Source organism: Ursus maritimus, unplaced genomic scaffold (assembly GCF_017311325.1).
Source record: "Ursus maritimus isolate PB19 unplaced genomic scaffold, ASM1731132v1 scaffold_35, whole genome shotgun sequence".
Taxonomy (NCBI): Eukaryota; Metazoa; Chordata; class Mammalia; order Carnivora; family Ursidae; genus Ursus; species Ursus maritimus.
The window spans coordinates 21,360,131-21,386,873 of NW_024426119.1; the positions used below are offsets into that span (position 1 = coordinate 21,360,131).

Consider the following 26,743-nt stretch of genomic DNA (forward strand, 5'->3'; position numbering starts at 1 on the left):
CATGTGTTTTGCTTTGCCTTGGAAGAAAAATTTCTAGAAACCTGTTACCTAAGTCAGAAAGTAGTACATACATTATCTTAATTTTTAAAATTATATAAAAAATTTAGCAGAAAGTTATATTCTCTGAATTCTGTGGCAGATGTTTTAAAAGTTAGATACAGCTCTCAAAATCCAAGGGAAAATTTTACTGTGTCTGGTTTCTGAAAATGGCTTTGAATTGAATAGGTGATTAGTAAGATTCTGCTAATAACCAGTCCAACTGGGCCTTTATTATCGCAGGATAAGATGATAGAAACTTCTAGCTAAAGAGACTCAACACCAGAGCAACATTTCCATGAAAATATTAATTTGTCTTAACCAGCTTATTTACATAAAACAGACTAATTTTTCGGAAAATGCAAACCCTAGTATGCTTCGGCAGCCCCCAGTCCCATCCGTTTCTTTCTTTGTTGACCTGAATGAGTGTGTTTCGATCCCACCAATGGTGTGAAGACCTCCCAGCCACTGGGCTCAGGTTTGCTGTTTCTGAAGATAATGTGTGTGAGAATAGGAAGGCATATCTGAACCATTAGTCGGTATCTGTGTGGTTGTGCATTGGGCAAAGCATGCACTGGTGCCTGCAGGGGCAAGATGGGTTCTGTTCTTAAAAGAATCCGTTTTAAAGTTTGGTGTCACACTCTGTCCTTTCTCTCCCTGAACAGACTCTGTAAATGTCATGTCATGAACTGTACTTCTAAAATATGATTTTTTTCCCCTTCTCAGTCCATCGGAAATGCTAAGACAACCAGGAATGATAATAGCAGCCGCTTTGGGAAGTATATTGAAATTGGGTTTGATAAGAGATATCGAATCATTGGTGCCAATATGAGAACTTACCTTTTAGAGAAATCCAGAGTAGTATTCCAGGTAAGCCGGACTGCCGTATACTTCCAGAGCTCATGCTTGCTGGGATGCATTTTATTTGCAGGTACTCTTGGGCATATTATGACAATATTACTACAAACCACATTTGGACTGAAATATGTAAAATGGTACCTGTCAGAGGCAGGGCAATACCTATTAGACTAATAATGTGGGACTGGTCACTGGTTTAGGTTTAATGGTTTTGACTTTTTCCTACAGATGGTTGTAGGAAACGCTTAGTTAAAAAGAGGTGCTAATAGTGTATTTTTTTTTAAGATTTTATTTTTTAATTTATTTTAGAGAGAGAGTACATGTGAGCAGGGGAAGGGGCTGAGGGAGAGAGAAAATCCCAAGCAGACTCAGTGCTGAGTGCAAGCTGACATGGGGCTCCATCCCGTGACCCTGAGATCATGACCTGAGCCGAAATTGAGGTGTTATTAGTTTAATCTTAGCTCTTGTATTTCCCAGTTGATAGGGAAGACATTGGGTTATGTTTTCAGTAAGTTAAGTAGTTTGAACTTAATTCCTTGTCCTCTTTTCTTCCTTCTCCTCTCTTAGAATATGATCTTGTTCAGATAGAAGTAATGAAGGTTAAAAAATCTCCTTTATCAGACATAAGCCCCTTTTGAGGATCAAACCTGAACTTGAGACCACACTATGCTTTAGTCAGCTGAATACACTGCAGAATTCAAGGATTTGATGGTAGAGTATAAGGATTCAGTTTTGTATGAACAGTATTATTAAGTTGCATTTTTAAAGTATGTATGTGGAAAAAGGATGGTCAGGAAGTACTAAGAAATTATGTTAAAATCGTACATGATTTATTTTCTGTTCTGTTAAATATTTTATTGATGTTAAAATGTATAAACTAAAATAATATAGATAATGTAGTGCATTTGCGGATTTCTTACAAACAACCACAGTAGATGATCTGGTCTGACATATGGCAGAGATAGAATATTCTTTTTCAGTTAAAGTGTTCGGAAGACCATGAACCTGAGAGGTACTGTGAGAAAAAATATATATTGAGTACGGGTTTACCCCCTTTCCAAAAGTAGATTGGTCCTATGAAAACTTTTGTAAGCTGAAAAGGTGTAAAGTGAAGAAAAAATTACATTAATTTATATGGAAAAATTTCTGAGCATCCCCAGACCCCAAAAATAACTTCTCTTAAGCTTTTCTGATACCTTAGGACACATCTTGCTAATGGCTGCACAAAATAAATGGAGATAAAGCACAGATGCCCACAGATGCAGTTCAAAGCTATGGCAGCTTGATGCCAAGATGCTGCGTGTAGTTCCTGGGGAAGGAACTCGGTCCCACGGTCGCTGCTGGGGGCGTGCTGCCTCTGAAATGGCTCACTGCAAAATAAAAGCTAAACACTAGCTTTTGCTTTTCTGTAAAAAATCCTCTTTGGATTTCTTTTGGTTAGCAAAACAGGTGGTAATGTAGGCCTTTTGCCAAAATGAGTGGTGTAATGTGAACTTTAGAAAAGCAGGGGATACCTGTATTTCAAAAACATGGTTTTAGTTTTCCCCAAAGGCAATGATCTCTTATGACAATGGCATATATCAAACTGTTCTCTACTTCAAAAAGCATCATTATCAGATATTTTTTGTTGAATGTGACCAGCAGTTACACATTCATACATGTATACACGTAGTTAACAAATCACAAGATTTAATCATTGTAAACTTATATTAGGAAATTTGGGAAGGGACTACTTAGTACACTGAGAAAATTAAATATTAAAATTTTATTTTATGGGGGCACCTAGGTGGCTCAGTCAGTTAAGTGTCTGACCCTTGATTTTAGCTCAGGTCATGATCTCAGGGTTGTGGGATTGAGCTCCTAGTCAGGCTCTATGTTCAGGGAGTGGGGAGTCTGCTTGAGATTCTCTCCCTCAACCCCCCCCCCCCCCCCCCCCCCCCACACACTTTCTCCACCTCATAATCTTAAAAATAATTTGGGGCACCTGGGTGGCTCAGATGGTTAGGTGTCTGCCTTCAGCTCAGGTCATGATCTCCAGGTCCTGGGCTTGAGTCCCATGTCAGGGGCTCCCAGCTCATCGGGGAGTCTGCTTCTCCCTCTCTCTCTGCCTCTCCCCCTGCTTGTGCTCTCTCTGTCTTTCTCTCTCTCAAATGAATAATAATAAAAAAAAATCTTAAAAAATTGATTTTGTGATTGAATTTTCTGAGTTTTAGGTTAAAATGCTATAATTGAAAACTCTTCTTATCTTCTTTCAAAGGCAGAAGAGGAGAGAAACTATCATATCTTCTATCAGCTTTGTGCTTCAGCAAAGTTACCTGAATTTAAAATGCTGCGATTAGGTATGAATATGGTGTTAGATTTCTTGTTCTGGTATTGTTTTCTGTTAATTCCTGATTTCATAAACTTATTGAAAAGGAGATTATCTCATACTAAAATATTTATGAGTAGAATGATAAGAAGTCTGCAGTTGGCTTCACGATAACCTGGGAATGGGGAAGGGGTGAACAGCTGCATAAATGGAGCAGGATTGGCCTTGAGTTGATACCTGTTTGAGATGAATGGTGACTATGCAGGCAGTCTAGCTCCGGACTCTGCACACTGAACGGTGCTATCACTGCCTCTGCTTTCGAGTGCATATAAGGCTGGGAGTCAAGGCTTTTTCATAGACTGCAAATCTTTTCGTTAATTGCAGGAAATGCAAATAACTTTCATTACACGAAGCAAGGTGGCAGTCCTGTGATTGAAGGAGTCGATGATACCAAGGAGATGGCACATACCAGGCAGGCCTGCACTCTGCTAGGTAACATGATTTTATTTTTCAGCTCTTAGGAGCAGTAGTTCTCTGATTCAAGCAATCTTTGTTTGGAATACTGGCTTGGCTTTGTATTAGATGGTGAGTGTTGTTGGGAGATTTAACATTCAATCCTTACAAAACACCTTTGGGCAGCAAATGAGCACAAGGTTTCTTTTTGGGGTGATGGGAACTATTCTAAAATCAGATTGTAGTAATGGTTATACAACTAATCACTGAATTGTATCCTTAGAACAGGTGAATTTTATGGTATGCAAATTATCCTTCAATAAAGCTGTTTAAAGAACAAATTGAGGACATTAGGGGAGGTAGGACTAACTGTAAGTCTTTGTTTAAATTTTCACAAAATCTGAAACCGAAAGCTAAATGAAATGGGTTCCTGAACAGTCTCACCTTTTGTAGGGTGTTTGCTTTTGTTTTTTTGTCTGTTTGGTTGGTTGGTTTTTTGTTTTTGTTTTTTTTTGTCTTTTCTGGTTGGGAAATGTGGTTGAGCTGGTGTAGTGACAAAACATTGTATTACATGTGGATTATTCCACTGTTTTAAAAATGGCTCAGATGTCACTGTCTTGTTTCTGAGATTTAAAAAATATGGGGTCTACATGCAAGTAAATTAATCTTTAGAATTGCAATGTACAACTTTTAGTGGTGAATTATGTATTAAAAATTTTTTTAATTATAAATAACTGAAATCATGTGTTGGTATTTTGATGAGTACTCTGAGGTGAGTTAATTTAATTTAAAAGCATTGCTAATCAGAGTATGGTCCAGAACCATAGTGGAGCTTGCAAAAATTCAGAAACTCAGGCCCCATGTCAGACCTAGTGAATCAGAATCTGCATGTTAACAAGATCTATTGGTGATTCATATGCACCTTGAAGTTTGAAATATTCTGCTATACTTCTAGGGCTAAATCTATTTGTAAATAGAAAATTGCAAATTTGTAAAAGCCATAATTGGAAGATAGTAAAAACATTCATTATAAGATCAACTCTCAATTACCCTGTGTATGATTACATATTTGGAAATAATTTTACTATTTTTACGTCCATATAATTATATCTAATATTCAGGAAATTCTTACCTTATTGTAAAATGAAGCCAGGTCGATAAAATGCCAAGGCTGTACAGCTTTCTCATCCTGCCTCATCCTTCAGTGGTGCTTTAATGCTGCATTTCGATATCCCTCATCAGGCTGGGTACAACACAAGCCTGAACACTTCTCATCTTGGGATCTCTTTAACTTATACTTGTTCTGTAGTTAGAAGAAGTAACTAAAATAATCTGACTTAAAATAGTCTTATTGGGCTACAACTTGCATTTGGAATAGAGAAAATAAAAAAGGTAGTAATGTTAGTAAAATACTTAAATCCAGGGCATGACGATGACGATAATTTGTTTAGCATTTACCATGTATCCTGTAAGTATATACACGACTACGTGCACTTTCTCATTTAATGTTCACGGATGCCCTTTGAGATAGTCAGTACTACTCCTGTATCTCAAGTGAGAAACAGAAACATAAAAGGGTGATGTTACATGCCCATATGAGATGGCAGGTCAGGAGCAATGCCAGCCCAGTTCTCGCTCCACAGCCCACGCTCCCAACCACGACGCTACACTGTGTTCCATGTTGATGTCAACAAGATGAAAGTGAGTTACAGATAGGCTTAATATTGGCTGCTGTAATGGTTTATAATCACTTGTTCATTTACTCTGTTTCAGGAATTAGTGAGTCTTATCAGATGGGAATTTTCCGAATACTTGCTGGCATCCTTCACTTAGGCAATGTTGCATTTACATCTCGGGATTCAGACAGCTGCGCAATACCTGTAAGTTTAGAACACGCTTGGTGTGATAGCTGTTTATTTGTGTTTCAGTTCTGCTGATTCTTTAGGGAAGCAGATATTTGAAGTCTCTACTAACATCAAAGAGATAAATTATCCCAAGGTGAATCTTGAGCTGAAAATAAGAAATATGGATGCTAAGCCCTGGTGCATACTGACTGTGTGTTTTAGGGGTAAGGGAGAGAAGAGAATGGATACATGTCTGGTCCATATGAACAGAGGTAGGAAGTATTTGATGTGAAAGTTGGATCGGGGCCATCTAGGGAGAAGGGTTCAGTGTCTGTGCCTGGATTCAATCCCTACTTTACTGTTTAATCACGCTGTGTCTTATAGTGAGTTGCTTACACTTCTCTGAACCTCTCTTTCCTCATTTGTAAAATGAGACTTTCTTTTCTAGCAATTTTCAACTAGGTGCTCTGATTGATCTTCATAGTGGATAAATTTTATATATACATATATACATATATATACATATATATATACACATATATATATGTATATATATATACACATATATATACATACATATATATATATAAAAAGATTTTATTTTTAAGTAATCTCTACACCTAACGTGGGGCTTGAACTCACAACTCCCAAAATCAAGAGTCTCATGTTCCACTGACTGAGCCAGTCAGATGCCCCATGATAAATTACATTTTTTTTTTTTTTAAAGATTTTACTTATTGACAGAGACAGAGACAGCCAGCGAGAGAGGGAACACAAGCAGGGGGAGTGGGAGAGGAAGAAGCAGGCTCCCAGCGGAGGAGCCCGATGTGGGACTCGATCCCGGAATGCTGGGATCGCGCCCTGAGCCGAAGGCAGACGCTTTAACGACTGTGCTACCCAGGCGCCCCGATAAATTACATTTAAAAAAAAAAAATGTAAAATCTACTCAGAGGCCAGAAACTAAGTGAAAATAGGAACTATGAGAAAGAAATAAAACCCTGGAGTTAGGGTTTTGTTTTTTTTTTTTTTTTTTTTTTTTTACGGCATTTACTGAACCCAGTGACTGTGAGCTTTGGTTTTCTTAGCCAAGTAGAGTGCAGAAGACAAAAGACAAAGCCCAGGACTCATAAATAGGGAAACCCCTGCCTAAAGCTGAGACCCTAAATGGGAAACTAGTAATAAACTTGCCCACCACTTACTCGAAGAGTACAAAGAAAAGTTGTTCTGACTTGAGCAAGCCTTGGAGCTAAGTATAGGAGAAAATAGTTCCTAAAAATTTATGACAATGAACTGACCCTCACAGTTACTCTCAGACTGAATTTGTAGTTTCTAGATGATCCCAGAAAGCTAAATACAGAAAAATTAGCTGAAGTTGGTCCTGGACAGGTGGTGCCTTAGATGACTGTCAGAAGAGAATATAAATCTACTCTGGATGATCCAGGTCTCAATAGAGTCCCATGAGAAAAGTTCCAGGAAATATTGGCTCACAGTCAAAAATCACAAATTCCACAAAGAAACAAAATAGAAGGAGCTAGGCAAAACAACAGATCAGAGTCAACCCTATTAAGAATGCTGAAAGAAAATTAATAGCAAATTTGACACAACTGAGGAGAAGAGAGATGAGCTAGAACAGAGATGTGAAAAAATTATCCAAAATGCAAGATAGGACCCAAAGATGGAGCACTTAAAACATAGGAGAGGTGAAGGCTAGAGTAATAAAATCCCATTTTAATCCAATGAGAATTCCTAGAGGGGAAAAAAAAAAAAGAATGAGGCAGACATAATATTTGAAAAGATAATTACTCACAAATTTCAGAAATTATGAAAATGACCCTAAACCTCGGATTGGGAAAGACCACAAAACCCTAATTAGACTAAAAAGAAATCCACCTAAGGCACTCCGTAACGATACCAGAGGCAGAGAGAAAAATCTTAAAACAGGCAGAAAGATAAGACGTATTAGGTTTGAAGAAATAGCTCACTTCTCAACTGCAACCACAGGAGCCAGAAAACAGTGGACCGCTATCCTCAGTGCTCTAGAGTAAATAACTATTAGCAGCATTGCATATCCCGTAAAAAGATCGTTCGAGAATGAGGAAGGAATAGAAGTGTTTTCAGACAAATAGAAATTGGGAGATTTTGTCACCAAGAGGCCCTCACTAAAGGAAATATTAAAGGACATGGTTTAGGCAGAAGGAAAGTGACCCAAGATAGACCTAAAAGTGCAGAATGAATGGCAGGTCAATAAACTAGAGAAGCACATGCCAATATAGGTAACATTTCAGTATTTAAAGCAATAATGATAATGAATAGTGTATTGGGCTGGAAAAGACAGAACACCCCACAAAATACTTCGTAGTTACAACGGGAAAGATAGTCGTCTTACAGTGGAGAAACTTGGCTGGCATTTCCTTAATCAGGTGACTGCAATTGACAGGACCGGTAGCGAGACCAACCAATATCATAGAACTTCTTTTTCTGTTGTTTTTGTTGTTGTTGTTTGCTTTTAAAAAGGCATTAAAGATATTTCTTTATTTCTCTGGTTTGTAGCTTGTAGTGAACATTTTTTTTTTACGTTTTTTATTTTAACTCCAGTATAGCTCCCATACAGTGTTAGATTAGTTTCAGGTGTACAGTATAGTGTCCAGCACTTCAGTACAACACCCAGTGCTCATCACAGCAAGTGCCCTCCTTCATCTCCATCACCTATTACCCCCTTCCCCCCACCTACCTCCCCTCTGGTTACAACAGTTGGTTCTTAATAGTTAAGAGTCTGTTTCTTGGGCTTTTCCCGTAGTTTGGCTATTGTAAATAATAATGCGATAAATACAGGACTGCATGTATCCCTTCGAATTAGTGTTATTGTATTTTTTGGGTAAATACTCGGTAGTGTGATTACTGGATCATAGGGTAGCTCTATTTTTAACTTTTTGAGGGACCTCCATACTGTTTTCCAGAGTGGCTGCACCTGTTTGCATTCTCACCAACAGTGCATGAGGGTTCTTTTTTCTCCACATCCTTGCCAACACTTGTTGTTTCTTGTGTTTCTGATTTTAGCTCTTTTGACAGGTGTGAAATGATATCTCGTTGTATTTTTGATTTGCATTTCCCTGATGATGAGTGATGTTGAGCATCTTTTCATGTGTCTGTTGGCCATCTGTATGTCTTCTTTGTAGAAATGACTGTTGAACATTATATAACTTCTGATATGGTGAACTGAGAGCACAACATCACTTCTCTGGTATTCCTGCCGAGGAGGCATGACCTAGATCTAATCATGAGGCAGCATCATGCAGACCTGCGTTGAGGGACATGCTGTTCAAAAATGTCAAGGTCACAAAAGACAAAAAAAAAAGAGCAAAGACCTGTTGAGATTAAAGGAGGCTAGTGAAACATGGCAACTAAATTCAGTGTATGAACTTAGACTGGATCCTGGACTATAAAAATATTTCCCCCACTTCTGTGCAGAGATTGATTAGATCAATCAGAAAAAAATTGAATTACATCTGTAGATTAGATAATAGGGTTGTATCATTGCTAATTTTCTAATTTTCTTCATGATGCCATAGTTCTCTAAGACAATGTCATTTGTTTTTAGGAGACGCAAACTGAAATATTTAGGACTAAAATGACATCATGCTTGGAACTTCTCTCAAAGCTTTTTGGTTGTTGTTTTTTTCCTCCCACTCCACTCTCAAAGGTTCTAAAAAATTAATGTGTATGTACATGCATGTGAAGGAGAGAGAATGATACAAGCAAAGGTGGTAAAATGTTAATATTTAGGGGATTTGGGTGAAGGGAATTCTTTGCACTGCTTTTGTAACTTTTCTGTTGGGCTAAAATTAGTTCAGAAGAAAAAGTTAAAAAAATAGAATCATCAACCTGTCTTCCCCCTAAAAACATACAACTAGAGTACTAGATAACAACGGGATAACTGGTTTAGGAATTCAGCTATATCTTTTGAAATAAGCATTCCTAAAACATAAAGGCATAGAAATTTTGAAAATAAAAAGTTTAGAAAAGATACACCATAATAGCTAGAAAAACCTGGCAGAGGCTGTATCGATATTGGACAAAATAGAGTTTGGGACCAAAAGCAATACTAGAAATAAATAGAGTACTAGGTAATGATAGAGATTTTATTCATCATGAAGCTGTGATGCTTCTAAACTTTCATGTAATTAATGGTATAGACTTAACATATATAAAACAATAATCAACAGGAAACAAAAGAAGAAATAGCTCTATCATAGTGGGGGATTACTGACTTCTCTCAGATAAAGAGAAGAGATAAATGAAGAAGTCTAAAAATTAGTAAAGTTACAGAAAATTTGAACAAAAAAGTTTACAGCCATGACCTAATAGTATGGTAATGCCGTTCAAATAGAATATGTTTAGAGAGTATTGATGTCAAATCATTCATGGGGCCCTTGGGTGACTCAGTCGGTTAAGTGTCTGCCTTCAGCTCAGGTCATGATCCCAGAGTCCTGGGATGGAGCCCCGCATTGGACTCCCTGCTCAGCGGGGAGTTTGCTTCTTTCTCTGCCCCTCACCCCTCTAGTGCTCTCTCTTCCTCTCAAATAAATACAATCTTTTTAAAAATCATTCATATTTATACGAATGAAATTAGCTGCTTATTTAAGGGAGTTGTAGCATGCTGTTGGTAAGGGTGCTAAAGTATATCTGAAGTGATCACTTGGGAGGAGGGGAGATGAAGGAAGGAAGGGACTGCTTCAGTGGGAAGGGTCGGGAGGTGAGGGTGCCAAGATACCCAGGTTCTAATGACAACACTGACATACGTTGGCCGTGTGATGTTTGACGAGCTATCCTCTTAGATTTCAATCAGAGATAGCAATGTTCATCCTAGGAATGTCATCAGACTCAACTGAAACATGTGAGTGACGATGTTAACCAACATAAAGCACTCACGTGGATTAAGTTAAACAAGTATTTATTGAATGTCTACTCAATGCAAGGCCTATGGAAGACATTGTAGGGGATACGGATATGTAAGTCATTAAAGAGATTCTAATCATTCTAATCTAAGAAGTCATGCAAGTAACTATCAAGGTATCTCTTTCAAACCCTTCAGTGGCTTCCCTTTGCTCTCAGAATAAAGACCAGCCATGGTATAGCCTCTGCCTGTGTCTCTGGCTTCATCTCAGATATTATCTCCCTCACTCAGCTTTAGTCCCTCATACTATAGTTTTCTCCCACCACAGGACTTGTATACCTGTTCCCTTAGCTTGAAGACCCTTTCTTCCCCCTTTCACCGAGTTAATACTTCCCCATCCTTCAGATCTCAACTCTGTTTCTCAAGGCAACTGGCGCCTGCCCCCTGAATAGAGCACACTCATTTCACACGGGGCACTCATTTCACATAGAATCATAGGAGAGCACCTTTGTTCTCTGTAGTAATTTTACATTTTAGGAAGCACTGCTTTGATTAATATCCATTTCTCCTAGTGACTGTAAGTTCTAGGAAGACAGGGGCCATGTCTGGTTTTATTTACTGGCATATCATAGGCATTTGGTAAATATTTGTTGACAAGCGGACAGATCTTCTGATCGACTGACTGAATGAAGGTGCCCGAAGACCGATATAAGCAAATACCGTGAAGAGACAAAGGAAGATGTAGTTTGTGAAATGAGCCGTAGAAGAGATTATAAAATGCTGTCTAGATGCTGGTCTAATGGATGACTGATTGTTATCACCGATCAGCTTCAGGTGATCTGGGTGTTCGTTATAACAAAGAAATTGCTGGGTTTTATTTATTACTTCTTTGTTAGTGTTTTTTAGTAAATTCTTATTTGATTGATTTGGTCATAGGAAATAACCCACTCTCTTTTTCAGCCCAAGCATGAACCTCTCAGCATCTTCTCTGACCTTATGGGCGTGGACTATGAGGAGATGTGTCACTGGCTCTGCCACCGGAAACTGGCTACCGCCACAGAGACATACATCAAACCCATCTCTAAGCTGCAGGCCACGAATGCCCGTGATGCTTTGGCCAAGCACATTTATGCCAAGCTCTTTAGCTGGATTGTAGATCATGTCAATCAGGCCCTCCATTCTGCTGTCAAACAGCACTCTTTTATTGGAGTGCTGGACATATACGGGTAAGTGTATTTGGCTTAGTGGTCTGGCACAGAGCATTGCTTTCTAGAGATTATCTAGTACTCTAAGTGGGTATCAGATTCTGTCTTCTACTGGTAAGGAGAAAAGAAACTTAGAAGAGCATTTCTAAAAATCTTACTTCATTTGCTATTTGCCTTCTCTAGGTACCAACCTTTAAAGATTTTATTTCTCTATTTGAGAGAGAGAGAGCATGAGCGGGGGGGGGGGGGGGGCCAGAGGTAGAGGGAGAAGCAGACTCCCCACTGAGCAGGGCTCCAACCTAGGGCCCCGGGATCATGACCTGAGCTGAAGGCAGATGCTTAACTGACTGAGCCCCCCAGGCGCCCCCTCTGGGTACCGTCTTTTAGCTGTTAATACCTTTCCTATACATTTTTGCTTTTGATGCCTAATTTTTTTATCATCTTGTTTAGTTTTTCAAAAGAAGCTATGAGACCTCTATTCCCAGTTTCCTTTTATGTGAATATAGACACTGTAAATTTGTAAATTGACAAAGGAATGGCTTTATCATAATTCTGATTATTCCCCACCTGGGGATGAGTTAGGCCTCAAAACTCATGCTGTTGAATACCTCTGCATGCTGGAGCCTTCAAAAACAATCTTTCTGCTACGTGGCTGGTGCCTGTCTGCTGGGTATAGATTCCATGTTACTGGCTTATAAACCTTTATCATCACTGATATGGAAAGAAAATTTCACAATGTTGGGAAATTTCCCATTTCTTTCTTTCTAATGGACACATTTTGAATATTTTAAAGAGCTGTTTGCTTCTTTTTCTCCTCTTCACATATTATTTTTGGTTTTACAGATTTGAAACCTTTGAGATAAATAGTTTTGAACAGTTTTGCATAAATTATGCAAATGAGAAACTACAGCAACAATTCAATATGGTAAGAATTTTCTTTCTTAACTAATATTCTACTATAAATTATTCTTCTCAATTCCTACTCTGTGTTTCAAGTCTGGTTTCTGAAATGAGGTTGTAAATTGCAATTATTATGTAGGGTTTAGGGCAGCTGAGCTGCTGAGGAACTTATGATTAATAAATGAGAGCAATGGTAAAGAAATGCATATGGCCCAGGTAGGATTCAAGGTGACCTTCAGATTACAACCTGAGAATAGTAAAAATTTGGTCGAAATAAATTGAGTGACGGAAGCAGGAAGTGGGTTAGGTAGTAACATAGGCAGTTTGAAGTTTTGAGCCCAGGATATCCTTCAGTGTGTTGTTCCTGTGGAGTGAAGACTATCTTAACGCCTACTTGCTGTATCAGCAAGACGCCAGCATGAAAAATCAGACCACACTCTTTTCTACATATTTTTTTTACATATTCTATTTTACATATTCTCTTTTAAACAGTCCGAGACATTCACCACAACAATGATAATGGGAATATTTTGAGAATGGCTTTTGTGGAGTAGTGATATCAAATATCATCAAGCATTGTCATGGTATTGGGGAATTTCAAGGTATTTAAAAACGAGGGGCAGTAGATTGTAATAGGGAAGATCACAGACCTCCAAAGTAAACTGCTTGGTTTGGAATCCCATTCGACATTAATTATTCATGGGGCCTTGGGCAGGTTAATTGGGCCTCCTGGGCCTAATCTCCTCATCTGTATAACGGGGATAATGATAGTACCTATTGCATATGGTTGTATAGATTAAATGAGTTAGAATATGTAAAGTTTTCAGCATGTGCCAGGCACAGTTCTAAGTGCAAGATTAGGGATGGTTATTAATGCTGATGAAAGAGGATATTAAAAATGAGTCACCCAAAAAACAAAACAAAAAAAAACAAAAAAGTCATCCATAGGAGTTGAAGATGGAAGAGAAGAGAGCTGAAGGACAGGAAAAGAGCCCTTAGTATCCTCATTTTATAAAGAAAGAGGACAAGTGGCATGGTCTATAGTTAATGAACAAGAAATAGAAGTTTAAAGGTATTGTTTTAAGTTACAAAATTAGTAAAAATCAAAAGAAGAACTAAAAGTAGTAATATTGGTAGGGCAGGGCAGGGGTGCAGAGGTGGTATGTATGAATTTAGCCTCATCTGTCTCTTCAAGAAATCAGTAGATGATGTTTCCAATGAATACATAAAAAAATAGTGGGTAAACATATTCTTTAGATGTAAGTAGTAGAAGAAATAACTAAGGAACTTAAAAATGGCATCCTGCAGAGAGTGAGACTAGGTTGAGGGTGGGACAAGGGATCGTTGCTTGTCGTCATCAAGCCTTTAGACTGTTTGATTTTTTAAAAACATTGCATATACTCTGATGAAAATTTGGACCATCTTTGTTTAGCAAGTTAAACTACTTAGCACAGTGAAATAACGCAGAAGTGATCTTCAAATCTTAAGTTTATGACTATTTCCATAAGCATGTGATTGGTGTATTTCTCTTCTTTGCATAAGAAACATTACTAAAAACCTACCAGAGACTAAACTGAGCATTATCTTTTCTCAAGGTTTTACTGAGTTTCTTAATACTCTCATCAGAGCCACAGCCTCTGCTCTTTCCTCATATATTTTGGTACAAGGTGACTGTGAATATAAGGAACCAACACTGACCTCATTAGGGACTGGCTCATTTGTCTATTTGACAAGGACCCCATGTCTTTACATGTGTGTCTCTGACTCTCTTGTTTCTCTTTCTCTTTCCCNNNCTATCAATCTGTTTCTCCTTTTCTCTCTCTCTCTCTCTCTCTCTCACACACCCATACACACACTGCATCTTAGCTTTTCTCTGCACAGCTGCTCCCCTCCCTCTTACCATCAGATGACTTATTCTTCCCTTCTATTCTGTATATGTTTTCTCAAGGTTTCTGCTCCCTCAATCACTTCAGGCTCCCTATGAACCCAGCAGTTGTTGGATTGCTCCTCTCATCCTCTTCCCCCCTAGCCCCCCGGAGAGAGAGGGAGAGTGAGGGGAGGGGCAGAGGAGAAACAGAGAATCCCAAGCAGGCTCTATTCCCAGCACAGAGCCCGACTTGGAGCTTGATCCACAACCCTGGGATCATGACCTGAGTTGAAATCAAGAGTTGGACGCTTAACTGACTGAGCCACCCAGGGGCCCCTCTCCTCTCATCCTCTTAATTTGCCTTCTCCCCATTTATCTTGACTTCGTTCAGCTTCAGCTTGCACTGTTAATTGCCTATGTCCAGATTCTTACATCTGAGAACGAGAATCTGATTAACTTCACTCATTTTTCCGTCAGACATCTCTAGCAGTTGACCAGCTATGACTAGGAATATGGGGTTTCACAGTAAAAAACCTGGCTGCTTTGGGCCACTCCCTTGGCAGGGATTATGGGTGGGGCAGTGGGCATGAGAAACATGGTGATTGGCATTTTTAGAGCTCAAAGACATTACATATTGACCAAGGATCTCTTGCCACATTGAACCTCATGCCCACATTGTCTTTTTGACAGTTGAGTATCCAAAATTTTTGAGACAAAATTTTGGACTTTTGCAAACTAGGCATAGAAATGTGTATAAGCAACAAGCTCTATTTAAAATCTGGAGCAGTGTTTCTGTTGTCAGTGTGGAGGCTGCATATAAATTATTGAATTAAAAAAAGAACAGGGCTCATTGCTTTGGAAAATATTGGTGCCATCAGTCAGGGCATCCTGCTGACACATGGTGCCCTGTTTGTCTTCTCATTCATTCTAAGAGCCAAGGAAATTTGCTTTCTGATCAACATGACATAAATATTCATATGGGTGACCATTTTTTTTAAATTATTCAAGCTTATTGCAGCTGGTAAATGCTGCAAATGAACCAAGAGGGGCATTATAATAAGTGCAGAATAAAGTGAGAAAGTTCCAGGTGCACAAGGAGAATATGTATCAGAAATCTTGGTGACACCTAAGTTTCATGGGGCTTAGGGTCCTAGAAAATATGTGTTGTTTGGTCAGAGCCACAGTGGGCTATTCTTTCTAGAAAAAGCATCAAAGTGTGTGAGAGAACAAGGGACACAAAAGAGATAGAGGAAAGCAGCAATCCCCAAGAACAATGAGTAGAGGTCGTCATATCTTCTAGGGACTAGAAATTGTGGGTTGTTGCATTGGTTGGGCAGCCTGAGGCAAGAACTGTATCCGTGGTCGTATTGCCCTTCCTCCTAGACTAACTTAACAACCCGTCATCTGCAGAGCTCCTGTCACACAGCCTTTTCTCAGGGAAGCCTTCCCTCTCCACCCTGTATCCAAATTAGATGAGGACTCCTGTTCCCATAGCTTGCATTATTTTCCTCTGCAACAATACTACAGTTTGTGATCCCTTGTGATTCCTGTCTGTTTTTTGCACGAGTCTCCAAACTCCCTGAGGCCAGAACCCACATCTACTTTGCTAATGGTGTGCAGTGACTGGCACATAGTAGACGGTCGATATATATTTTTGCTTAAATGAATGGGAATTAGAAGCAATGACGAGGATGGATGCTGAAGCATTTAGCAGAAAGAGCAGTGGATCGGTCCTTGTTGCAGCTGCTTGCAGCATTGGATGTAGAATTCAGAAAATCGAGCTGTAGATTCTCTGACTGTGTAAAATAATGGAGGCAGACACAGAACACTGTGACCTAGTTCTGAGGCATGGGAACTTCAGCATCACTGTCCCTCAAGAGAATTACTTTGCCATGCTGGGAGCGTCACCCGGCGTGGTACAGTAGTCAAGGAGGCATCTACTCTGTGTAGTTCAAGGCCAGCTAAGGCATTGCATTGTTAGCAACCTGTGCAATAATTTGAGGCCAAAAAGTATACTGTGCAGTGTCAGATGTATACATATTTTAAAAAATCGAAAAGACTGCTACATTTGTCAGCTGTTTAACACATCTGCATACCTAGACTTACTTGTTTACCAAGAATCCTGTATAGCTGAGTCTTTACTATCTGTGGTTTTTGTTTCTTATATCGCTCTCCATGTGTAAAACATGTTTGTCCCACAAGATGATTGTTGCTGAAAGCCGTGGACTATCTCATATTATGTTCATATCCTCTTAGAGTGTTTTCTATAAATGTTGTTTCTTGACTAACATTACTTAAATGATCCAGTAATGCCAGGTTTTTTTCTTTATTATTTCAGCATGTCTTCAAATTAGAACAGGAAGAATATATGAAGGAACAAATTCCGTGGACACTCATAGATTTTTATGATAATCAGCCTTGCATTAATCTTATAGAATCTAAACTGGGCATTCTAGATTTGCTGGATGAGGAATGCAAGGTAAATATGATTTTCTGATGTACCTAGTCTATCAAGAGATATGTCAAGGTCAGAGGTAAGTGCTTTTAAGCAGAGATTCAGTAGTATACCACGAGACGCCACTGTGGCAACAAATGAGAGGTCACCTTACTTGCATTCTGAAGGGTCACTAGAACCAAAGGGTTCTAAATACAATCGAAACTTGGAGAATTTTGGGGCGCTTGGGTGGCTCAGTTGGTTGAGTGGCCGACTCTTGATTTCGGCTCAGGTCATGATTTTGGGGTCCTGGGATTGAACCCCATGTCAGGCTCCATGCTCAGTGGGGAGTCTGCTTGAGGATTCTCTCCCGTTCCCTCTGCCCCTCCCCCCACGCACACACTTGCTCTCTCTCTAAAATAAATAAATCTTTTTAAAAATTAAAAAAAAAAAGAAACTTGGAGAATTTCCTTTCTTTTTTCAACTGCTTCTTAGTTATGTGAAAATTTGACATTAGACACAACTACTTACCAGTGTTAGCCACCTTTGTTATATTTGGTACTTTTTTTCAGTGATATGATGTATTTAAAGAAATGCAAGAAATTGTACAAGAGATATTTTAAATAATAGTCCTAAACATCTGTGATTTTAAAATTGACTGCTTGTTCTTTGTTACTGATATATATGGTAGAAAGGGAGTTTTAGTTTTAATATTTGAAGACACAGCATGTTGGGAAAATAATGGATCTCCAGCTTTACTGCTAACTTGAGTGATCTTAGACAAATAACCTATCCTTTCTCTCAACTCCTCTTTAGTTTATATGCCATAAATTACAACTTACCATAGATTAATCCTCCCAAGCATCCAGATTTCCTACAACATTAAGAATGAGTATAATGCTCAGTTTCACTTGAAATTAAATAAAATGCATATCAAACCAAAAATGGGATAGTGCTTTTTACCTATTAGACAGACAAGTTGTTTTGTTGTTTTTTTTTTAAAAGATTTTATTCATTTATTTTGAGAGAGAGGGAGAATGCATGTGACCTGGGTGAGGGGCAGAGGGAGAAGGATAGAGAGAATCTCAAGCAGCCTCCCCGCTGAGCAGGAAGGCCAACATGGGGCTTAATCCGAGGACCCTGAGATCATGACCTAAGCCGAAATCAAGAGTCGGATGCTTAACCGACTGAGCCACCCAGGGGCCCCAGATAGGTGAGTTTAAATTTGATAATACCATTCATTGATGGTAGGATGTGAGTTAATACAGCATATTTTTGAGGAAATTTGACAATATTTGTCGAAATTATAAGCACATGTACCTTTGGACCCAACAGTGGAACGGCTAGAGTTCACCCTATGAATATACTTACAAAAGTATCCAGGGTATATGTGTAAAAGAAGTAATTGTGGCCATTTTTATAATACAAAAATTAGTAACAACCATAATATATAAATATAAGAATGTGATTATTTAGAAGAAGAAAAATGCAAAGAGTTTATAGAACGATTCTATTTGGGTGCGTGCCTTTAGACAGAAAGATAAAGTTGGTGGAAATGGTGAAAGGAGATTACTCTTCATTTTAAACCTTTCTGAATTATGAAAATATTTCACTCTGTGCAGATGTTACCTTTATTTAACAAATTTTTTAAAATACCTGATCTGGAGCACTCTTGATCTCAGGGGGGTCATGAGTTCAAGCCCCACTTGGAGCATATAGTTTACCTTAAAAAAAAAAAAAAACGTGAAATCATGATCGTTCATCTTTTATTTGTGAGGCTCTTGTTGTTTTAAAAGCAGATAGAATACTTATTTGATGATTCCTGGTATAGGCAGATTGAGTTGCCCAGAGATGGGGCTGAGTCACCCATGAGAAGGTCTCAATCATTGCTTTTCATTAGTAATCAAGTTTTGGCATCTAACAGTAATGTGGGAGGAGTGAGTTCCTAATTGAATATAAAAGTTGTTAGAAAAGCCAAAAAATGGTCTCTTGGTTGATGCCTCAGAAGAGTCTTATAACACTATTCACCTTGTTTTGTTATTGTTGTTGTTGTTGTTTTCTTTTCTCCCCTGAATGTAGATGCCTAAAGGCACAGATGACACTTGGGCCCAAAAATTGTACAACACACATTTGAACAAATGTGCACTCTTTGAAAAGCCCCGTCTATCAAACAAAGCTTTCATCATCCAACATTTTGCTGACAAAGTAAGGAAGCTTTATTATCTTTTTTCTTTCTGGATATTTAAGTTCGAAGAGGAAAAAAACTCAATAGTCAAGAAATATCATTTTTATCGTTGCTGAAGCTTGCATTCTTTAGTGTCTTATAAGAAAAGTATTTTTCAGTGTTGCTATGTTGGTTTTCTCTTCCTTTAACCAAAATGGAATTAAACTATGAAATAAAATGAGCCTACAATCCTCTATAATTCTGAAATCCAAGAAACTCCGAAAACTAAAAATCCTTTCATAATTCATTTTATGTCTAGACCTGATCTCTGACTTGAACTAACATGAGGTTATGTATGGTCTTTATTTATCTCAGGCTGGATATTTACACGCTTCAATGTAGAAATGTTAATATGTTTGATTACAGGTTGGTTGCTGCCTTAGACTGCTGAAAACTTTGGAGGGGTCAGAACAGAGAGTGATTGAGTCAGTGGGTCCCTGCTAACAGGGCATGCGGACTTGCTGCTTCACAAGTTCAGTAGTGTACTCAGAAAATCAGGGGCCATGAGACTCATTTACATTTAAAAGAGGTGTGGGTGGGCTTAGTGGGGTACGCTTCCTGGGGTCTCCTTCAGGAACTGAGGGCCTTCTGAGTCTCTTTAATCCTAGCTGGATCAAATCACCCTTTGATTTTAGGTCACCTGAGGGCTTTGTGTTATAGCCTGGGGAGCAACTTGAGTGGTAGATGCCTGAAGTCACTGGAGTTTTGGAAGCAGGAACAGTCCATTCTCAAGTAGTTCCACTTACCAAATCATACCATGTTTACCCAATTCTCTCCCAAGAGAACTACGGCTCCTGGACGGGGATCTCAGTCACAAGAAGATACATTGGCTTAGCCGTGGAGGAGCTCTCTTCCACCAACATGGGAGAAGAGAGTCAACTTCTTACGGGTCTGCTTACTTATGAATTGGGAGGATCTTTTAGACCATAACTAATTAGCACTACCACTGTTCCCTAGAAAAAGCAGTTTTTGAGGAGTTTTACTCTAGAGTTAACATACTTCTTCCCAGGAAAGGTACTAGTTTCTTAGAATAAAACTGATAACAAATTTGCTGAGAACCCATCATATAACCTGAACCTAATAAATATTTTTGTTGTTGATGACTATAATATCTGTTCTAAAAGTCTGTTAGTTAAGAAGATTTTTGCATGTGTTTTCAGGTGGAATACCAGTGTGAAGGCTTTCTGGAAAAGAATAAAGACACTGTTTTTGAAGAACAAATTAAAGTTCTGAAATCCAGCAAGGTAACAATGTATAGGCTTTCTGCAATCAGGATATATCCAATAAAGTGTTAATTATTTAAACATTAGGTTTTTTTTTTAAGCATTGATTTTTTAACAATAATGATTTTTCCAACAAAATCAGCTTTATTGTTAGTTTTTAATTTATCAAATACCTAACAGTGTGTGTCAGGTCTTGTTTTCAATGCCTCACAAATGTTAACTCATGCAATTTTTATAATGAGGTAATATAATCATTACTCCCATTTTACAGATGAGGGAACTGAAGCACGGAGATTTCATAGCTAATGAGTTTTCAAGCCAAATTAAAACACAGGCCGTCTGGCTCAGAGTCTGCTCTTAACCACTATGCAATGTTGTCTTTCAGTTTTATGTGAAATTGTTGTCTCCGCAGTGGCTCTAGACTCTCTTGTGCCTTTGTTAGAGACTATGAGAGAAAACAGGTTTTTTTGCCGCTTTATTTATTTATTTATTTATTTATTTATAATTATTTATTTATTTTAGAGAGAAAGAGAGAACACTAGCAGGGGTGGGAGGCAGAGGGAGAGGAAGACAGGCAGACCCCCTGATGAACAGGGAGAATGACTCAGGGCTCGATTCTGAGATCAAGGACCCTGAGATCATGACCTGAGCCAAAATCAAGAGTCAGATACTCACCCAGCTGAGCCACCAACGTGCCCCGCTGTATCATATTAAAGGGATGCCCTGGAAACATAGTAAAGGGATGTACTGGAAACTCCTTCCAGATGGAGATTGATCTTTGGATCTTAGAGTACAGTTTCAGGTGTGACCCAGAGTACTTTGAAATTATTTTTCTTAGGCATAGATTCTAAAAACAGTACATTCTAGTGAGAACAGGATATTCCAGATTATAAAAAACCATGATGGCCACAGTAGAGTGGTTATTAGGTTGTTCTCAACCTCCACCATTTGACTTTCATCAGGAAGAGATGGGAAGGGGAACACAGCTCACTTTTATCCTGGGGAGCAAACCAGGAAGCCAGTTACTTAGTTTAGCAAAATGAATATTCAAATATTCATTAAAAATCTAAAATTATTCATGTGAATCTTTCTAGACTACTGGCCAGCACTTCTGTTTTCCTAGTTTATTCTAAGATAGTCTTTCTAAGTTCTGTGGGAATATTTATAATCATTTTTACTCTTGTTTTTAGAATAAAAACTTTTACTTTCAATCATTTTGATAATAGAAAGATCATGTAAGAACTAAGTTCCGGGTTTCCCTCCCCAGCTTTTTTATTTTATTTATCTTTAAACATTTAAAAAAAATTTTTTTTTAAAGATTTTATTTATTTATTTGATAGAGAGAGACAGCTAGCGAGAGAGGGAACACAAGCAGGGGGAGTGGGAGAGGAAGAAGCAGGCTCCCAGCGGAGGAGCCTGATGTGGGGCTCGATCCCACAACACCGGGATCACTCCCTGAGCCAAAAGCAGACGCCCAACCACTGTGCTACCCAGGTGCCCCTAAACATTTTAAAATTTAAATTCAATTAATTAACACATAATGTATTATTGGTTTCAGAAGTATAGGCCTGTGATTCATCAGTCTTATATAATACCCAGTGCTCATTACATCACATGCCCTCCTTAATGTCCAGTTACCCCATCGCTCCACCTCCCTCCCCTCTAGCACCCCTCAGTTTGTTTCCTATGATTAAGAGTCTCTTATGGTTTGTCTCCCTCTCTGATTTCATCTCGTTTTATTTTTTCCTCTCTTCCCCTACGATCCACTGTTTTATTTCTTAAATTCCACATATCAGTGAGATCATATGATAATTATCTTTCTCTGATGTATTTCGCTTAGCATAATACCCTCTAGTTCCATCATGTTGCAAATCATGCAAATGGCATGATTTTTGATGTCTGAGTAATATTCCAGTGTGTGTACACACACACACACACACACACACACACACACACACACAACAGATTCATTTTTTCATGTGTCTGTTGGCCAAGACTATGTTCCAGAAAAATAATGACTCTTAAGTGTCGTAAAAAAGTCAGTTTTCCACTTATACTCATAAGCACTGGGCATTAATGCTTATAGCTTATAGGACTGATGTATAAGAAAAAATTCTCTCACAGTGCCAATCCCTGAATATTAATTCAGTTAGATTATAAATCATTTCTATTTACGAATAGTGATGAAAACCATAAAATTCTAGTGTCACTACTCTGCCCAGGGAATTTAGCTTAAATGGAACATTCACAGGTTCTTATTCCCCAGGTACCCGTAAGCAGTCGTGTCTTTCTTCTGACTAACGTTTCTGATTGGCTAGTGGATCCTTAATTAACAAAAGGTAGCTATGGGTTCTGAGGAATCATTCGGAGTAATTGCAGTCCATGTAGCATTGTTACAACAGGAGCTGGGGGATGGTGCATGATACACATAGCTTGGGTTTTCAAATCAAATCTATTAGGGATCTTATTTTCCCCCTTCGGAACACAGCTTTAACATTATAATACAAGATAGTGGTGCAACATGTTGTCCTCTTTATAGCCAGCCAAGCTAGCATATATTATTTTTTCTGTAAAAGGGATGCATTCATTTGTGTAGCAAGCAACCATTATCGGTATGTTTTATATAACAATTTGTTTTATACATCATGAGCTATTTCCTAAATTACCCTTATGATTAAGTACACATTAAGAGCAAATGAAATTCTCTGATTTTGTTTTTTAATGGGAGAACTCTCCTAAGAAAATTATTTCTTCTGGAGATACTCTGAAATTATTAAATAATTGGTAGTTGCAATTATAATTTGAAGGATTTATTTAATGTGGAATGTGTCACTGTTGAAAGATACATACATATGGTCAAGATGTTCCTGTAGGTTAGTTTCAAGTCTCTTTCATTCCATAGAATTTCTCCCAACCATACTGACTAATACCATCCACCCACTTATTAAATGCCAGATCTTTTAATAATCTTTCATAATGCTAACCTGGTATAACACAAAATTGATTACAGGAATTAGGCAATCAAGTTATCAATCCCTTGAAAACAAATACAAAAGGTTACAGGACAAGGGCAGGGTTTTTAAATTTTTTTTTCCTTCTAAATCTGTTTTATTTTCCAAAAATCATTAATTCATGATTACTTTTTAATCTTTTAATATTGGAGAACTAGTTCATGACACCCTTCTTGCTGAGATTTTCAGTGAGTTTGTTTAGCTGGTGCTCACTGTGTGAGCTAAGAGGTAGACGAATGAAGCATGATGATAGAACATTTGTGGAACTGAAGTGGTAAGACAGGACTTTAGATTAGTATTTTGCTCATAAAATAATTGTAGTTGAAGACCAGTGATATGTTGATCGTGGCCATTTTCTGTAGATTAGGATTTCAAGTGTTAGGGGAGTAGTTCTGATCTTGTTTCTCCCAAACTGGGCCACAGAATCACTGCATTTTTCCTCCTATACTTTTGTAGCATTTGTGTCACCTTCCCCTCATGTCTTTGTTTCCTAAAACAGATACGGATTATTTCTGGAATGAGACTCTGAAAGGGGTTACTGAAAGAAGGGAAGCACTGTGGATTCCAAGTTTTCTGTGAAGGTTTACACTTGAGTATATTTAGAGTGTAATTATCTTTTATTGTTTCTGACTCAGTTTAAGATGCTACCAGAATTATTTCAAGATGATGAGAAGGCCATCAGTCCAACGTCAGCCACCTCATCAGGGCGCACACCCCTCACCCGCACTCCAGTAAAGCCCACCAAAGGCCGACCAGGCCAGACAGCCAAAGAGCACAAGAAAACAGTGGGGCACCAGGTGAGTTTGCGGAGCTGCCACTGCAGGGCTCCTTCCTCTCAAGCTCAGCTGAAGCCCCAGATCTTCCTCTGACAGCCCCCCGAGTGAGATCCTCGGGTGGGGAGAGGCTAGAGCTCTTACTGTGAGAACATGTAACACCATCCCCTCATGCACCTCTCCACCCAGCTTTAGACCCATGACTCTGCTTAAACCTTTCCCAAAATAATTTGCTCTAGGTCTTGGTTCTTGTAGTGCGTATCCTTCCTTGCAGACCCCTGCTGCCTTTGGGTTGTCCTCTGGGAGTTTCCTCTTTGGATTTGTACGGAGCACCAGCTCCCTCAGTGCAGGAGCAGAGCCCTCCGCTTTCTTCCATGTCCTCGGCTCTGTGGGGAGTGGGAAATACTACACTCAGGCGTAGTGCCTGAACAAGGCTGGGGGCTCTGGACGGGAAGCCAGTCAGCTTGCTTTCCTGTGTGGGGGACTGTGTGCCCAGGTGACAGGAAGCAGGGCTTGACACAGGTGTAGAGCCTCCAGGCTTGACCTTGTGTCCCTGATGACAGCCCCATGCTGGCTGTCTTCTCCCTCCCGCTCATTCCCTGTGCTCTTGGAAGTCTCCTGCTGCTTTCTCAGTCTCTTGCAGCCAGAATTCCCAGTGTACATGATAAGTGGACTTACTATTCTTCAAGTAAGGTTATATTTTTAGTCAAAATTCTGAGTTCACAAAAGAAAGCTGCAGAAGCTTGTGTTAAGGGGGGGGTAAACTCTGATGTAAATGATGGACTTTGGGTGACCGTGGTTTGTCAGAGCAGGCTCATCAGTCTTAACAAATGTGCCACTCTTTTGGGGGTACTGATAATGGGGGAGCTGGTGCCTGCGAGGGGACGGGGGTATATGGAAAATCCTTCTTCAGTTAATTTTGCTGTGAACCTAGAATGGCTCTAAGAAAATAAGTGTGTGGAAAGCGGTGGCCGGAGAAAGTGTTGGGAGGAGAACAAATGCATATTTCGTAGAATACGCATATAAATGGCAGAGTTTAAGCAAATTTTAACCTAGAGCCCTACGTGCTTATTTAGTAGCAGCCCCCCTTTTGAGGCTGGGTCAAGTTCATAGGAGGCAAAGTCATCTCCAAATCTGCAATAGTGTCATTAGGAAAAACTTTAAATTGTTTTTACCACATCAATTTTGATAAAACCTTGATGGCCTTTTCTGTTCTGTTTTTCGTGCAGTTCCGAAACTCCCTTCACCTGCTTATGGAGACCCTCAACGCCACGACCCCTCACTACGTGCGCTGTATCAAGCCCAACGACTTCAAGTTCCCATTCACGTAAGTGTTGCTCAACTACTGAATTAAAAAGCGTCCAAGTCTCATAAGGATTCCCATACTAACAGAAGGAAAACAAAGTATTTGGGTAAATCTTCATGTCTTATAGAGGGAAATCACTAGTTAATAGTTTTTGTGTTTGTGTTGTTTTGTTTTAGTTTTCATTTCCTTTAGAGAATGTGATAACAAACTAGCAGCTGGCCTTTTGAAGATTTTAAAAGTTGAGGTCAACCAGGCATTTCTAGTTCTACTTTCTGTTTTGAATTTACTTTAATTCAAGATTTTTCTGGGCTTTTGTTAATTTGGGCATTAGTTAAAACCAGAGCTGGGTGAGATAAAGCTGCTTTGGTGAAGGTTCACAGTTCTCTCTGCTGCTTTCCAACTGTTGAAACCATCAGAGCCTGTCTACTATTACCAAATGTCTCAGTCCTACATCAGATACCATGTATGAGGGGGAAGTTTTTTTCTCAAAATGGAAAATTTTCTCTAATTTTAAAAGTAATGCATGTGCATTGTAAAAACAGTTTTTAAAAAATATAGAATAGCATAAAAAATTGAAAAACATTCATTATAACCTGAGAGATAACTGGTATTAACTCACATACATCCTTCTTCACCAACCAACGTCCCTTCCTTCCTTGCTGTGGTGTGTGTGTATGTGTGCGTATGAGAGAGAGACACACACACTAATAAAAGGGGCTTGTGTTGTAATTGTGGTTTTGTATCTGCTTTTAACTTAATAAATTGTGGATTTTTTTTTTTAAAGATTTTGTTTATTTATTCGATAGAGATAGAGACAGCCAGCGAGAGAGGGAACACAAGCAGGGGGAGTGGGAGAGGAAGAAGCAGGCTCATAGCGGAAGAGCCTGATGTGGGGCTCGATCCGATCACGCCGGGATCACGCCCTGAGCCGAAGGCAGACGCCCAACCGCTGTGCCACCCAGGCGCCCCTAAATTGTGGATGTTTTACATATTAATAAATAAAAATCCACATCATCATTTTAATGACTACATAGTATCTCATTGTATAGATACGCCATCATTTATTTAAATTATTCCCCAAATGATGACCATTTAGGTTATTCCAACTATGCTATGATAAATATATTTTGCTAAACATTCTTGTATATTTGCCTGATTAATCTTCTTAGGATAATACATTTCTAGAAGGGGAATTAGTGGGTCAGATCAGGCACATTTACCAAAGGTTGTAACTCCCACTCCCACCCCAGTGGGTTTGACTGCTCCTTTTCCTACACCCTGCCAATCCTGCCCTCTGAGATTCTGCCTTAGATTCGGGGCAGTTCTGACAGACTTATATCCTCCTGATTGCCAAGGAGCCATTTCTGAAGGCAATGGAGGCAGAAAAAGCTGCCACAGCCTGGACCA

General features: G+C 39.0%; 1 protein-coding gene across 1 annotated transcript in view; it reads left to right on the top strand.

Moving 5' to 3' along the window:
- The window catches only part of MYO5A (myosin VA), a 124,031-nt gene that overhangs the window by 29,805 nt on the left and 67,483 nt on the right, over positions 1–26,743 (top strand). The window contains exons 7-17 of the mRNA XM_040620421.1: positions 763–906; positions 3,152–3,233; positions 3,587–3,694; positions 5,429–5,535; positions 11,354–11,619; positions 12,442–12,523; positions 16,704–16,844; positions 18,879–19,004; positions 20,184–20,267; positions 23,893–24,054; positions 25,260–25,357. Of these exons, the coding sequence (XP_040476355.1) occupies positions 763–906; positions 3,152–3,233; positions 3,587–3,694; positions 5,429–5,535; positions 11,354–11,619; positions 12,442–12,523; positions 16,704–16,844; positions 18,879–19,004; positions 20,184–20,267; positions 23,893–24,054; positions 25,260–25,357 (1,400 nt within the window). The remainder of the gene's footprint in view (positions 1–762; positions 907–3,151; positions 3,234–3,586; positions 3,695–5,428; positions 5,536–11,353; positions 11,620–12,441; positions 12,524–16,703; positions 16,845–18,878; positions 19,005–20,183; positions 20,268–23,892; positions 24,055–25,259; positions 25,358–26,743) is intronic.